Raw genomic sequence first — 13,347 nt, forward strand, 5'->3', positions numbered from 1 at the left:
CTGATTTATTTCACTTAGCATAATGCCCTGAAGTTTCTTTTTATTTATTTATTTATTAATTAACATCTTTATTGGAGTATAATTGCTTTACAGTGGTGTGTTAGTTTCTGCTTTATAACAAAGTGAATCAGTTATACCTATACATATGTCCCCATATCTCTTCCCGACCTCAAATTTCATCCATGTTGTTGCAAATGGCAGGAATTTCTCTTTTATGATTGAATAATATTCCACCGTATTTACCTACCACGTTTTCTTTATCTATTCATCTGCTGGTGGATACTTAGATTGTTTCCATATCTTGGTTATTGTAAATAATGGTTCAAAGAACAGAGGAGTACAGATATCTCTTTGAGCTTGCGATTTCAATTCCTTCAGATATATATCCAGAAGTGGGATTGCTGGATCATATGGCAGTTCTAGTTTTAAATTTTTGAGGATCCTCCACACTGTTCACCACAGCAGCTGTACCAATTTACATTTCTACCAACAGTGCACAAGGACTCTCTTCTCTCCACATCCTTGCTAACTCTTGTTATTCCTTGTCTTTTTTTTATAACAGGGGTGAGGTGATAGCTCCTTGTGGCTTTGATCTGTATTTCCCTGATGTTAGTGATGCCGAGTACCTTTCCATGTACCTCACGGCTATCTGAATATCCTCTTTGGAAAAATGTCTACTCATGTCCTTTGCCCATTTTAATTGGATTATTTGGGGGTATTTTTGTTGTTGTTGTTTGCTATGGAGTTATAAAGAATTGCTTATATATTTTGGGTATAAACCCCTTACCAGATACATGGTTTGCAAATATTTTCTCCTTTCTGTAGGTTGCCTTTTTCTTTTGTTGTTTCTTTTGATGTGCACAAGTTTTTTAGTTTGATGTAGTTCAACTTGTTTGCGTTTGCTTTTGTTGCTTATGCTTTTGACGTCATATCCAAAAAATCATTGCCTAGAACCCTGTCAAGGAGTTTACCACCTATGTTTTCTTCTAGGATTTTTACAGTTTTATGGCTTACACTTAAGTCCTTAATCCATTTTGAGTGAATTGTTGTGAATGATGTAAGAAAGAGGACCAGTTTCATTGAATCTATAGATGGCTTTGAATAGTATGGACATTTTAATAATTTTAATTCTTCCAATCCAAGAACACAGGATATCTGTTCATTTACTTCTTTGATTTCTTTCATCACTGTTCTTTTTTTTTTTTTTTTTTTTGTGGTATGCGGGCCTCTCACTGTTGTGGCCTCTCCCGTTGCGGAGCACAGGCTCGGCATGTGGGATCTTCCTGGACCGGGGCACGAACCCGCGTCCCCTGCATCGGCAGGCGGACTACCAACCATTGCGCCACGAGGGAAGCCCTCATCACTGTTTTAATGTTTTCATCATATACATCTTTCACTTCCTTGGCTTAACTTATTCCTAAGTATTTTACTGTTTTTGATGCTATTGTGAATGAGACTGTTTTCTATATTTATTTTCTAGATAGTTCAGTGCATATGATGTCACCTTATTTGACCTGCTCTGATTTATTAGATATATTAACTCATAATATTGCATTATTCCTGAATTTACTTTTAAAATAGGGCAAACTATGATCAAATAAACTCTATCAAAATCAACTTAAAAATAAAATGTACACTAAATAAGACCACTGAGCAAAAAATTGAAATGAGCAGTGTACTCACTTTTATAGTGACAAAAAATAAAAGTAATGAAAAACAAAATGTGAATGTCTAACATGTATATGAAAGCTGTCAGTGCTGCCTACCTCCTGACCCTGACCTTCCTTCAAAGAGATGTAATTTTTAAAAAATGAAAAGGAAGAAAGGAAGGGAGGAAAGGAAGAAGGAAGGAAATTTGCATTACTTTCTTACTTTGCCTTAAACACTTCTGTAAAAGAAGAGTTTTCATTTGACCAAACCTGCAAGACCTTGCAATAACCATAGCATCTGTGTTTTACCTCTAATTATGCTACTAGCCATGGACAGATTCTTCCCAGGCCCTAAATTATATGTGGAGAACAAATTTCTCTTTTCTGGAACTTGCTATTCAATGTCTCTTTTTAATTACATGCAGACTGCTGTGTGCTATGTATTTTCCTAAATTTACTGACCTTTACGCACAACACTGAAACTGACTCTGTGTGAAGTTTGATGGTATTAATAGAAAACAATATGAATTTGAAAGATAAATTTCATATATGAAGGACTAGAGAAAAACTCAAACCCACACAACCATGGAAAATGATACCAGTATCATTGGAGATGCTGAAAACGACTTAATCTTTGTGAGGTATTAGAACTCATCAGAATAATAAATGAAAAGCCGGGACTTCCTGGTGGCGCAATGGTTAAGAATCCGCCTGCCAGTGCAGGGGACACGGGTTCAAGCCCTGGTCAGGGAAGATCCCACATGCCACGGAGCAACTAAGCCTGTGCGCCACAACTACTGAGCCTGCGCTCTAGAGCCTGCGCTCTAGAGCCTGCCCTCTAGAGCCCGCGAGCCACAACTACTGAGCCCACATGCCACAACTACCGAGCCCACATGCCACAACTACGGAAGCCCGCGCACCTAGAGCCCCTGCTCTGCAACAAGAGAAGCCACTGCAATGAGAAGCCCGCGCACCGCAACGAAGAGTAGCCCCTGCTCGCTGCAACTAGAGAAAGCCCGCGCACAACAACGAAGACCCAACGCAGCCATAAATAAATAAATAAATAAATTTTTTAAAAAAATGAAAAGCAGACTTTTCTTCTAAAACAAGCAGATCTAACCATGTACTCATGGTGGGGATGTGGGGGTGGGTAGGATAATGAAAGCAGGTGAGCACATATCAAATGGGGCCACCCTAGGTAAGTCAGCATAGCCCACTGCTTGGGAACACAGGCTTTTAAGTCAGAGAGACCTGAATTCAAGTCCTAATCCTACAGTTACGAGGCTTATGGTCCCAGCTGAGTCATTGATCTTTCTGGCCTTGATTCTCATTTATAAAAAGAAGATAATAGCAGTAATTCTGCCATTGGGATGCTGACAGATTTGAATAAGACACGCCTGACATATAATTGTTTACTGTTATTATTGTCATTATTAATATTGGGAAATTACCTAGTCATTACCTAGAATACCACCATCAGCACCATTCAAAAACTGATTGATAGTTTAAAACACACTGAAATGAAAAATTCAATTTCTAAATTATTTTTCTTAAAAACAAAGTGATTCACCTATGCTTTCTTTATTTGCAAGGGACCCAGCATTTTCTGGTATAAAGCTGAGAGCTGTTTGGCTGAAATAACTAATCAGCATTAAACATACACCTTTTTTCCATATAATATCTTTTACTTCTCTTGGCCCCAAATGAAGCAGCTTCCTCCAATGAGGACTGGAGTCAAGAAAAGCATCCATATGCCCAAACATTCTAGTAGACAGCAAAACTTCTTTCTTTTCCAGTTCTTTTTAGCTGTGGGAATAGACACCTCCTTAAACCACCCTGTCACTGACCTTCCAACTTCAGTCCCTAGAAGCAGCTGCAACACAGCTGGTAACACTCCCCTGGGCCTTAAGCAGCACAAGAAAGTTCATCACATGGTAGAGCTTTCTCCAGGGTGAAGAGCAAGAGACAGGAGACCCAGAGTCACAGCAAAGCAAGTGGAAATAATGAAACCTATCAGAGGGATGACTACAAGAGAGTACGTGAGGTCAGGATATGAAAACGGGGAAGGAAGCTACTGGGAGGGCTTCTTAGTGAATTCAAGAACACACCCTCTGCTTGCTCACAGGTTGAATTTCAAAGATCCACCTCTGTCCCTCTAGTAGTCAGGCCAGCAATTCCTGTGAAAACAGATCTGAAGGCCACAGAAAATCCCAAGACCCATCTAAAAGGATACAAATTCAGTACCATAACTACCACAGGAATTTGATTTGGCCTGCAGTGGTCAACAACCTTCACTTAGTCCAGTGCACTCTGGAAGATCTTAAGTGAAACATTCTCAGGGGAAAGTGCTAGCAATTGAAAGTAAAGGTACTCCTTCAGGGACTTTATAGCAGTGACTGAGAGCAGAGCCAAGACACAGCTGTCCTGAGGCCTGCAGGCAGCCAAGCTCACTCACCAGCCTCACAGCTCTTACACCTCATGTCTGTCCCACAGCTCAACTCAGGTCACCACTGCCCAGATGCTCCATGTGCAAATGCTAGGGGTCTAGAGATGACAATCAAGGTTAACAGCAAACCCTTTAACAAAAGAGGTGGCAGAGGCAAACGCCCCCTCCATCACGCTCAACTCACCTTCACCAGGAAGAAGGACACACCGTACGTCCGGAGAGACCGGGCGAGTTTGACATACTTGACCTTGGCTTCTATCTCGTTCATCTCTCCACAGTTCTTGTGCTCCTACAAACGTGACAGAGGCAGGGACCAGTTACTGCAGCTCTGACAGCAGGTGGACTTTTTGAGAGGTGTTATTCCACATGGCCTCTATGCCTTTGTGGATGCATGTCCCTGCTGACCAAGGGTCAGAGCACACAGAAAGTGCTAATGCACAGTTTCTTAACTAGAACGTGAACCCAAATTCCTTATAGATTTCACAGTTATATGCAACAATTCATGCACATGCAGCACGGCAAGAACAGGGTCCATAATTGTAACCAAATTTTCAAAGGGCTCCACGTTCCGAAAGGTTCAGGACCAACACGTCAAAGGAGAACTAGAAAAATGTTCTCGTCCTGAATTCTAACATCCAGGCAAAAGATAAAGTTTTCCAAAGAGCAGGATATATAAATGCCTGGATATCTCAGTGTGTGCAAACAATACTGGATTTAAAAAAAAATGTTTTTATACACATGAAATTTATCTCTTCCAATTTATATTTACATTTCATTGCCAAAACACTTTGGTATTTTGGATTCACTAGAGTGAGTGTTTCCTGGCAAAGCTGATGACAGGGCTTTTTTTTTACTGGTTGCCTACAATAGATAACTTTCTGAATTTTAGAATAAACCTGGATTTTAAAAAGACACCAGTTCCCAAATTCTGAGGTTCAAAAAACAAATCTCAGGATTAAAAAAGGCTTCTTGAAGTGTCTGCCTCAGTGCATTTTAATGGCAAATTGCCTTGTTTCAATGCTTCCAAGATAACGTCTCTGAAATTAAATGTATGCACATTTTTCCCAGAAGGGCTAAGGAACCTTTAGCAAGAAGGTATGGATTAAGATAATAAATCTGCCCAAAGTAGAACTGTCAGCTTCTTTACTCTGGAGTCACAAATCATTTATTATATAAGCAGAGTACATGCATGGGGTATGAAACTATCGTGCAGAGGCCCCTCTTGGACTAATAAATGAGGATAGGCTTTGTGGATGCATGAGGAGAATAATAAAGTGAGGAGAATAATAAAGTTCTGAACATTTCCAGTACCTGAAATATTCTCTTTTCAGCTCCTCTCTGCTTGATGTATTCTTTGGGCAGGAATTCCTTTAGACTGAGAGAGAGAGAATAAAAAAAAGGTAAGGCATTTATCATACTCTATGTTGAGGAGGAAAGAAAAGAAACTTTTCATAAAACTCACAGTTAAGTTCCTAACTCTCAGTATTTTATGGTATAATTAATAACAGACAGCCATATCCCACAATGCTCTTCAATAAGATGCAAATATAAAACCAGTCTGATAAAAAGGGTCAAACATATTCAAGAAGAAAGATTGTCCAGGATATACTGTAAAATGACAAAGTAAAGCACCCAAGAGTGTACAGTATGCTAACCTTCGTGATAAAGGGAGGAAAATATCCTCCATTTTGTACTGTTAATATGTATTTTAAAAAACATTAGAAGGATAAATCTAGTACTAATATAAATGATTCTTAATGGAAAGAAGGAAAAAACAGGGACAAGGGAACAAGAATGGAAATTAAACCTCTTAATTTTCCTTGTACTATAGTCTTCACTTTAGAACCAAATGAAATCACAAATGGGTAAAATGCAACACCTAAAAATCTAAAGCAAATTGAAACAAATGAACCTAACAGTGTATGGAACCAACAGCCTAACTTTGAAAAACAGTCTTTTGACAATACCCATCCCCAGTGAGATATATCTTAAAGATAAAATGGACCACAGTAGACTTGTTAAATATTGATATCATTATTTCAAAACTAATATCTACTCTTCCCCCTAAATATATACACACACACACTATAAAATTAGTATATTACATTATCTAAGTAGGTAGATATTATATATAATTAGGATAAAGTAAATAAGTAATTGTTAGTTGTTAGAAATCAATATTCGTAGCATGAAATAAATAAAGCAAAAGAAGTGAAATGAAAACCCTGCAATCTTTCATCTGAATGCAAATATTGATCTGAATGTCTGATTCATTTTTCTTTTTCTGAAAAAATTTTCTACTTGTGTCCACTGCAGAGGCTAAGGGCAAGGACAACCGGGTGGCAATGAGCACCCCCAGTGCGTCAGCCAGGTGGTCTTCCAACACCATTTCCCACTAAGAGGAATCCAGGATCCTTGGAGAAATGACTGATTCTAGCTTTGGGACAGGAGATGTATAAAATGTTCCTGGGGCTTCTTGTGCCTGAGGATCAAGGAATTTATCAAAATGACATTGGACTGACATCAAGGGATAACCGATGGCCAAACATGGGGTGATTTTTAAAACCTCATACAAAAGAAGAGAGGACAGGGCTTCCCTGGTGGCGCAGTGGTTGAGAGTCCGCCTGCCGATGCAGGGGACACCGGTTCGTGCCCCGGTCCGGGAAGGTCCCACATGAAGCGGAGCAGCTGGGCCCGTGAGCCATGGCCGCTGAGCCTGCGTGTCTGGAGCCTGTGCTCCGCAACGGGAGACGCCACAACAGTGAGAGGCCCACATACCGCAAAAAAAAAAAAAAGAAAGAAGAGAGGACAGAACAATGTGCTCACTGACCAACTTCAACAATAATCACTCATAGCCATTCATGACTCATCTACTCCCTTACCCACATGCCCTCTCATGGATTATTTGAAGCAAACCCCAGACATCATATAATTAATTTCATGTGAGGGGCAATTTGAGCATCAGAAAGAATGAAGACTGCAATTGGTCAAAACACAGGTACATAAAATTCAATAAAGATTCTTTGAAATAATCATTGATCACCTTAAGATGTTGCTAGGGCACCAGCTCATATCGAAAATTGATAAAGGAAAAGAAACAAAGCTAATAAATGCAGAAGGAAAAATAGAATTCCACAATCATCATTTTACAACTCTTAATGAAATAGCCAATAGATCAAAACAAGCATGAGTGGCTGCTAAAACCAATAAGTAACAAGTTAATGGGGGACTTTATAACAGAAGGATCAGTCTGATCCAAACCCAATGATCAATTTTAAATGCGAGTGGGATAACCACACAGCATATGCCTTCTGACTGATGTAACAGTACCATACTTCCATACTGTATACTTCCACCTATACTTCCTAGGTGGAAGTATACAGTACCACCTAGGACGTATGCTTGGCGATAGAGAAAAGATAAGTAAATATATAACTGAATATGAATTTCATTAAGAGTCTAAATATAAATGTAAGTTTACAAAAAAAGAAAAAAAAACCCTAATAGTTTAAAAAGCTGATAGTTTAAAAAAGAGAGAGAGAGAGAGGAACATGGTAAGTGACACTACCAAGATCCAATGAGCCAAATCCCATCATTGTAAATATTATACAAATAACCCAGGTTTTTCACAAATAAATGGCTTGCTGGTAGAGGTGCAAAAGATGACACACAGATTAGAATCAGAATGACACACAACACCAGCAGCCATCAGGAAAACACAAAGAAAAACCACAACAGCGTACCAGTGCATACTCAGTAGGACACTACAGTAAAAGAGAGACAGGAAGGCGTGTTGGCGAGGTTACGGAGAATTTGGAACCTTCACACACTGCTAGTGGGAATGTAAAATGGAGCAGCTGTTGTGGAAAACAATTTGGTAGTTCCTCAAAAGATTAAACAGCAATTCTACTCCTAGGCATATATCTAGGAAAAGTAAAAACATATGTCCACATAAACATTTGTACGTGAGTGTTCATAGTAGTTTTATTCATAATAGCCAAAAGGTGGAAACAACTCAAATGTCCATCAACTGACGAGTGGATGAATAAAATGTAGTTTAGCCATACAATGTAACTTTATTTGGCAATAAAAAGGCATTAAGCGTGATACATGCAACAATATGGAAACACTGTGCAAAGTGAAAGAAGCCCATCACAAAGGACCACAAACTGTATGATTCTATTTATATGAAGCATCCAGTATAGTCAAATCTATAGAGGCAGATAGGACTAGAGGTTGCAAAGGCTGAGGAAGGGAGAGGGGAACCTGGGGAATGACTGTTAATGGACACAGGGCTTATTGTAGGAGGGAAACAAATGTTCTAAAATTAGATTGTGGTAATGGCTGCACAATCTTGTGAATACACGAAAAAACGCTGAAATATAAATTTTAAATGGGCCAATTGTATGGTAGGCAAACTCCATCTCAATAAAGCTGTTTTTTAAAAAAGATAAACACCAACCACTACAGGCCTTGTTTGGACCCTGATATTAACAAAGTATAAAATGACATTTTTAATACAATGCAGGGGAGAATTTAACACAGACTGGGTATTAGATGTGATTAAAGAATTGCTTCTAATTTTGTTTGGTATTAGGGTGGATTTGCAGTTAGGCGGGGTTTTAATTATTTAAAAAAATTTTTTCATTGTCAGAAAAACATACTGAAGTACTGATAGGCGAAATGGTATGCCGTCTTGGATTTGCTTTCAATACTCCAGCCAAAAAAGGGGGTGGGTCAGGTCCAGGTTCTGGCTACATTATGCCTTGAATCATGATAGCTCTTCAACCTGCAAACTACATCTGCAGACAAAAATTCTGAGTATATTTTCTGGAATGTCAGGGATCTAGGTTTGAGCACCACCAGAACACTCTGGCCTAATCAAGAGACCCCCACGTCAGTCCGCAGGAAGGAACCTAAGAAACATCTAGGCAGCAGCCCCTTAGATGTTATGACTACTGTTAAGCAACTTCAGGGAAACAAGGTCTGGTTGAGAGAAGAATGGAAGGCATCAATGTCACAAAAGAGGAAGCTGAGTCACAGAGAGGTCAAGTGACTTAGCTGAGGTCACAGGACTGGATGGGAGCAGGGAGCCTCTGACCTCCAGTCCAAGAGCAGATGCATGTGAACACAGGGCTGTTTCAGGCTCCCCCAGGAACACCCTTAAAATGATAACCAGGAATCATCCTGAGGGGGCCACTGCTGTGAGCCTCTGGACAGCAGCTCCTATGCCATCAACAAAGGAGACCTTGCAAAGGTTATCAAAAGCACCCAAAGAGGGCCCCATGCCAAGCCCACACACAACGATGACTGCTACTAGAACACCAGAGGGCAGCATCCAGTGGCCAGGCTGGAATATGTTGGGTATTTATGGCAATAAAGTTCTGTGTGGCCACAAGCTGCCCTCAACTCAAACTGCAAACTAACCCTCCCATTCTTTGGAAGGCATTGAACCTCCCACTCTTCAGTAGGTACAGAAACAACTTCCAGAAGCTTGCACCAGAGGTGTGACCCCTGGTGTTGCCAGAGGCGATCTGGGGGGAGTTTAGTGTAAGGTATGTTCAAATAAGAAGTGAGTGTGTGGGTGTGCGTGCACGTGTGGGGTGTATTCTTTCCAGTAAATCGACAACGTGCACAGTGTCAGCAGGGATGCCTGCCAGCCGGCAGTTCAGCAGTTCCAGCTCGGTTGTGTTTTTGATTCCCAAACCCAAGTATGGAAGGCTCCTAAGCATCTGCGGCAGACATACAAGCGAAATCTGTCGGCTTTCTCTGAGAAAATGGGTCAGATGGTCAAACCTGATTGGGAATTTTTCTCCTAATGAAGCAAGCTCTGACCAAGCAAAGTCCCTTGCACTGCCAACTTAAACATTCCCACCTTAAAAGGGCAGCCTCCAAACCCTCTGCCAGTCTTGTGCATATCATTTTTTCGGAGTGCAATAATAACAGATCTCCCGTTTTACTAAGACGGCAGACTCGTCAAAGTTCTCACACTCTGAGATCCATGGAAGGTTGAAATCAGCCAAGAGACTCTTCTCTCATGAGCTCTATTTTCACTCTGGCCGAGTCAGTTGCATCTCTTCCCCCATCTATATTTATCTGCATTTGCTCCCCAATCTCGCTGCTGGCTGTATATTACATAATTATGTAATAAACCAATACAGCCCATAAACTGTTAAAATAGTCCAAAAGAGAGCTACTAAATGCTTCCTAATGGTAAATATTTACAAAAAGTTATTGAATTAGATATAAGCGAGACAAATGGAAAATACTGAAAGGAAAAAATAGTGAAAATGTAAAAACAGTCTGTCCTCAGAGTGCTTCATGATCATCTTTATATTCTCTTGCAGATGGTGTGGTTCATCCAACAAAGATAATGTGCAACCTTAACTAGGTGACCCACACCAGGGAAAAACATTGGTCTGGTATCAAAAGATTGGCAAATGAATGCTTAAACTGAAAGTTAAAATATAGGGTTTCAGAGAGGTAGTAGCGTAGATTCTTTACTTTAATTAACTTTGGGGGATTATCCAAGCAACAGTAAACCATGTTGATAGAGGGTTTTCCACTACTAATGGCTGCCGTTTTATTGAAAGGCAAATAATGTTTCAGGTGTTTTACATGCATAAATAGATTAGTTAAACTCTGACAAAAGTCCTTGGAAGAAAATATTCCAATATTCCAGTTTTTTACATATGGAACAGGAGGTTCAGCGATACTAAGTAAGTTGCCCACAATCATAGCCAACAACTTAAGCCTCCTCTGTGGGCTCCAGAGACCATGCTCTTAGCTACTTAGCACCCTGGTCTCTCCAAGCTACCCTCTGATCAAAAGACGTACCATGTGATCAGTATTTGAGAACTTTCAGACAAAGAGAGGAATAAAATAACAGAAACACCCAATCAGATAATGGTAACAATGATCATAGTGGTGGCAGTCAATGTTTTAGAAATGCCAAGAGGCAGTGAAAAAGGGAAGGGGAATTTAATAAACACATCTAGAGGGAGAGGGATCTGGATTCAAATACAGCCATTCACTGAAAACTTCATTTTCTTACATAAATGTAAGCTGCTTCTATAAGTTATTCCAAAAGAGGCATTCTAAAGATGTTCCCCGGTCTGAAAATAAGTACACAAGTTCATGGGAGGCAGCCATGATTTGAGGAAAGGTTAACTGCTTCTCATCTGTCCCAGAACTGTCACCTAGTAGTCACACCACCACGGGCAACTCACCACCTCTCTAAGCTGATCTTATCACCTGAAAAGCAGATAGGATTCCTACCTAGGAATGGTTTTGCTCATATGAACCGAAAGCAATGGCTTGCCCCCTCATTCTTGGGGAACGAGGGCATCAATATGAACACACAAACAAAGCAGTGAAGAGCACATGTGGTGGAATAAAGGGGAGGGAAGGTACCGAGGTACAGCAAGGACGGTATCACCCAAAGGACACTGGAACACCCAGGTTTCCTGACCCCAATCTTTATGCTCAACCACCAAATAAGTAACAATAACATCTCAAATTTGGTATCACATAAAGTTCTCCAAGTGTGGTCCCAAGACCAGCAGCATCAGTACTACCTGGGAACATGCTAGATGTGTCAATTTTCAGGCTTTGCCTCAAACCCACTGAATAAGAAGCTCTGGAGGTGAGGCCCAGTAGTATGTTTTAACAAGCCCTTTGGATGAGCCTGACACATGCTAAAGGTGGAGAACCACTGGCCCAGTGGGCCGAAAGCTCAAATGATGAAGTTGGATACATTGAATTTAAATCCAGACTCAAAGATGAAAACGTCTGTGACTCAGAGTATTGGTCAAGTCCTGGATAACTGAGGGGATGATGTAGGTGGAAGAAAGCACTGGATGAGTTGGAAAATAGTTACAGTGGCAAGAAGTGGAGAGTGAAGACAGCATGGGGAAAGCACAGGAGAGGGTTTGAGGGCCTCAGTCACACAGTAGTTCTGTGCTCCTGAACCAATCCCAATGCCCCTTAGTGTAAGGACAGGAAATCGTCCAGAAGCTCACTGACAGCTCCGGGCTAGATACATTCAGAGGTTCCTGGTTTGAAAGTTCTGGAGTCTGAAAGTCGTTAGGGAGAGAGACATCAACCTCAGGAGGCTGCTGCTAGGAGGAAACAGTGGAGGCACCACTGAGTGGTCATCACCACCCCAAACTGATGAGAGCGCGCCAGGCTGTCAGGGGCAGGGGACAGAGCCAACGATAGAGAAGCTAGTGCATGGGCAGTGGTGAGAAACAAAGCTGAAACGCTTGCTTCACCGTTAGTTTGAAAACAGAATCTACAGCCAAATTATTCTGACAAAAACGCACAGAACAACTCCAAAGGAGGAATATGTGTGTGAACAGATGCCAAGAGAAAAACTGACTTAAGACTTCCTACTGTGTCAAGAGCTTTGCTTGTTGACAGTAGAATTATCTTGAGTTTGTGGGGAAAAATTTCCAAGTCCACACTAAATTCTTCCTCAGAGATTCATACCCTGGGTTGCTGTGTTTTCTCAGGGAAATACTTTTGGGGAACATGCCAACAGGACGAGGGGGCTACGGTAATCTAGCAGGAGGGAGGTTTCCTCCACCTGCTAGCTCCCTGCCTGCCTGCACCCAACCACTGGACCATTTCTCCCTATGACATACAGAGTCACGGAACCTTTCTGTCTGACCTCCAAGGCCCATTAATTTTGCCTTTACCACACGGTATATATCCAACCTCGGTGATCAAAAGCTTTTAGCACCTCACACACAGACTATTGCAACTGAATTTTTAAAGACACGTTAACTGTGAAAACATATGAAATATAAAGAACAGTATATACCTCAATTTATATACCTATCATCAAGGATAAATACGTGTTACCATGTTGTCATATTTGCTTTATGATTGCTACCTCTCCTTCTGTTTGTAAAGAACAAATGACAGATTTAGCTCAAGTCCCACACCACCCTTCTTTCTCTCCCTATGGGTCGTCATTTTCCTGAAGGTAATTTCCACACATATTTTATCATGTTCCTACATCTCCTTATATCTATAACACAATATATTCTGTTTCTCATTGTATTTTTAAATTCAACAGGTTCACCTTCTAAAATATCTTGTTTTCTCTGTAAAGTACTTTGCTGTTTTCATACATTAAAATTTGTGCCCATCTGGGACTCCCTTGGTGGCTCAGTGGTTAAGAATCCACCTGCCAATACAGGGGACACGGGTTCGAGCCCTGGTCCAGGAAGATACCCACGTGCCATG

General features: G+C 40.7%; 1 protein-coding gene across 3 annotated transcripts in view; it reads right to left on the reverse strand.

Annotated features, from left to right (window-relative positions):
* The window catches only part of TLN2 (talin 2), a 446,754-nt gene that overhangs the window by 170,538 nt on the left and 262,869 nt on the right, over positions 1-13,347 (reverse strand). For all 3 annotated transcript variants that reach the window (XM_060294173.1, XM_060294172.1, XM_030878890.2), the window contains exons 10-11: positions 5,407-5,470; positions 4,280-4,384 (exon numbers count right to left, since the gene is read on the reverse strand). In XM_060294173.1, the coding sequence (XP_060150156.1) occupies positions 4,280-4,384; positions 5,407-5,470 (169 nt within the window). The remainder of the gene's footprint in view (positions 1-4,279; positions 4,385-5,406; positions 5,471-13,347) is intronic.

The sequence above is a fragment of the Globicephala melas genome, chromosome 2 (assembly GCF_963455315.2).
Source record: "Globicephala melas chromosome 2, mGloMel1.2, whole genome shotgun sequence".
Taxonomy (NCBI): Eukaryota; Metazoa; Chordata; class Mammalia; order Artiodactyla; family Delphinidae; genus Globicephala; species Globicephala melas.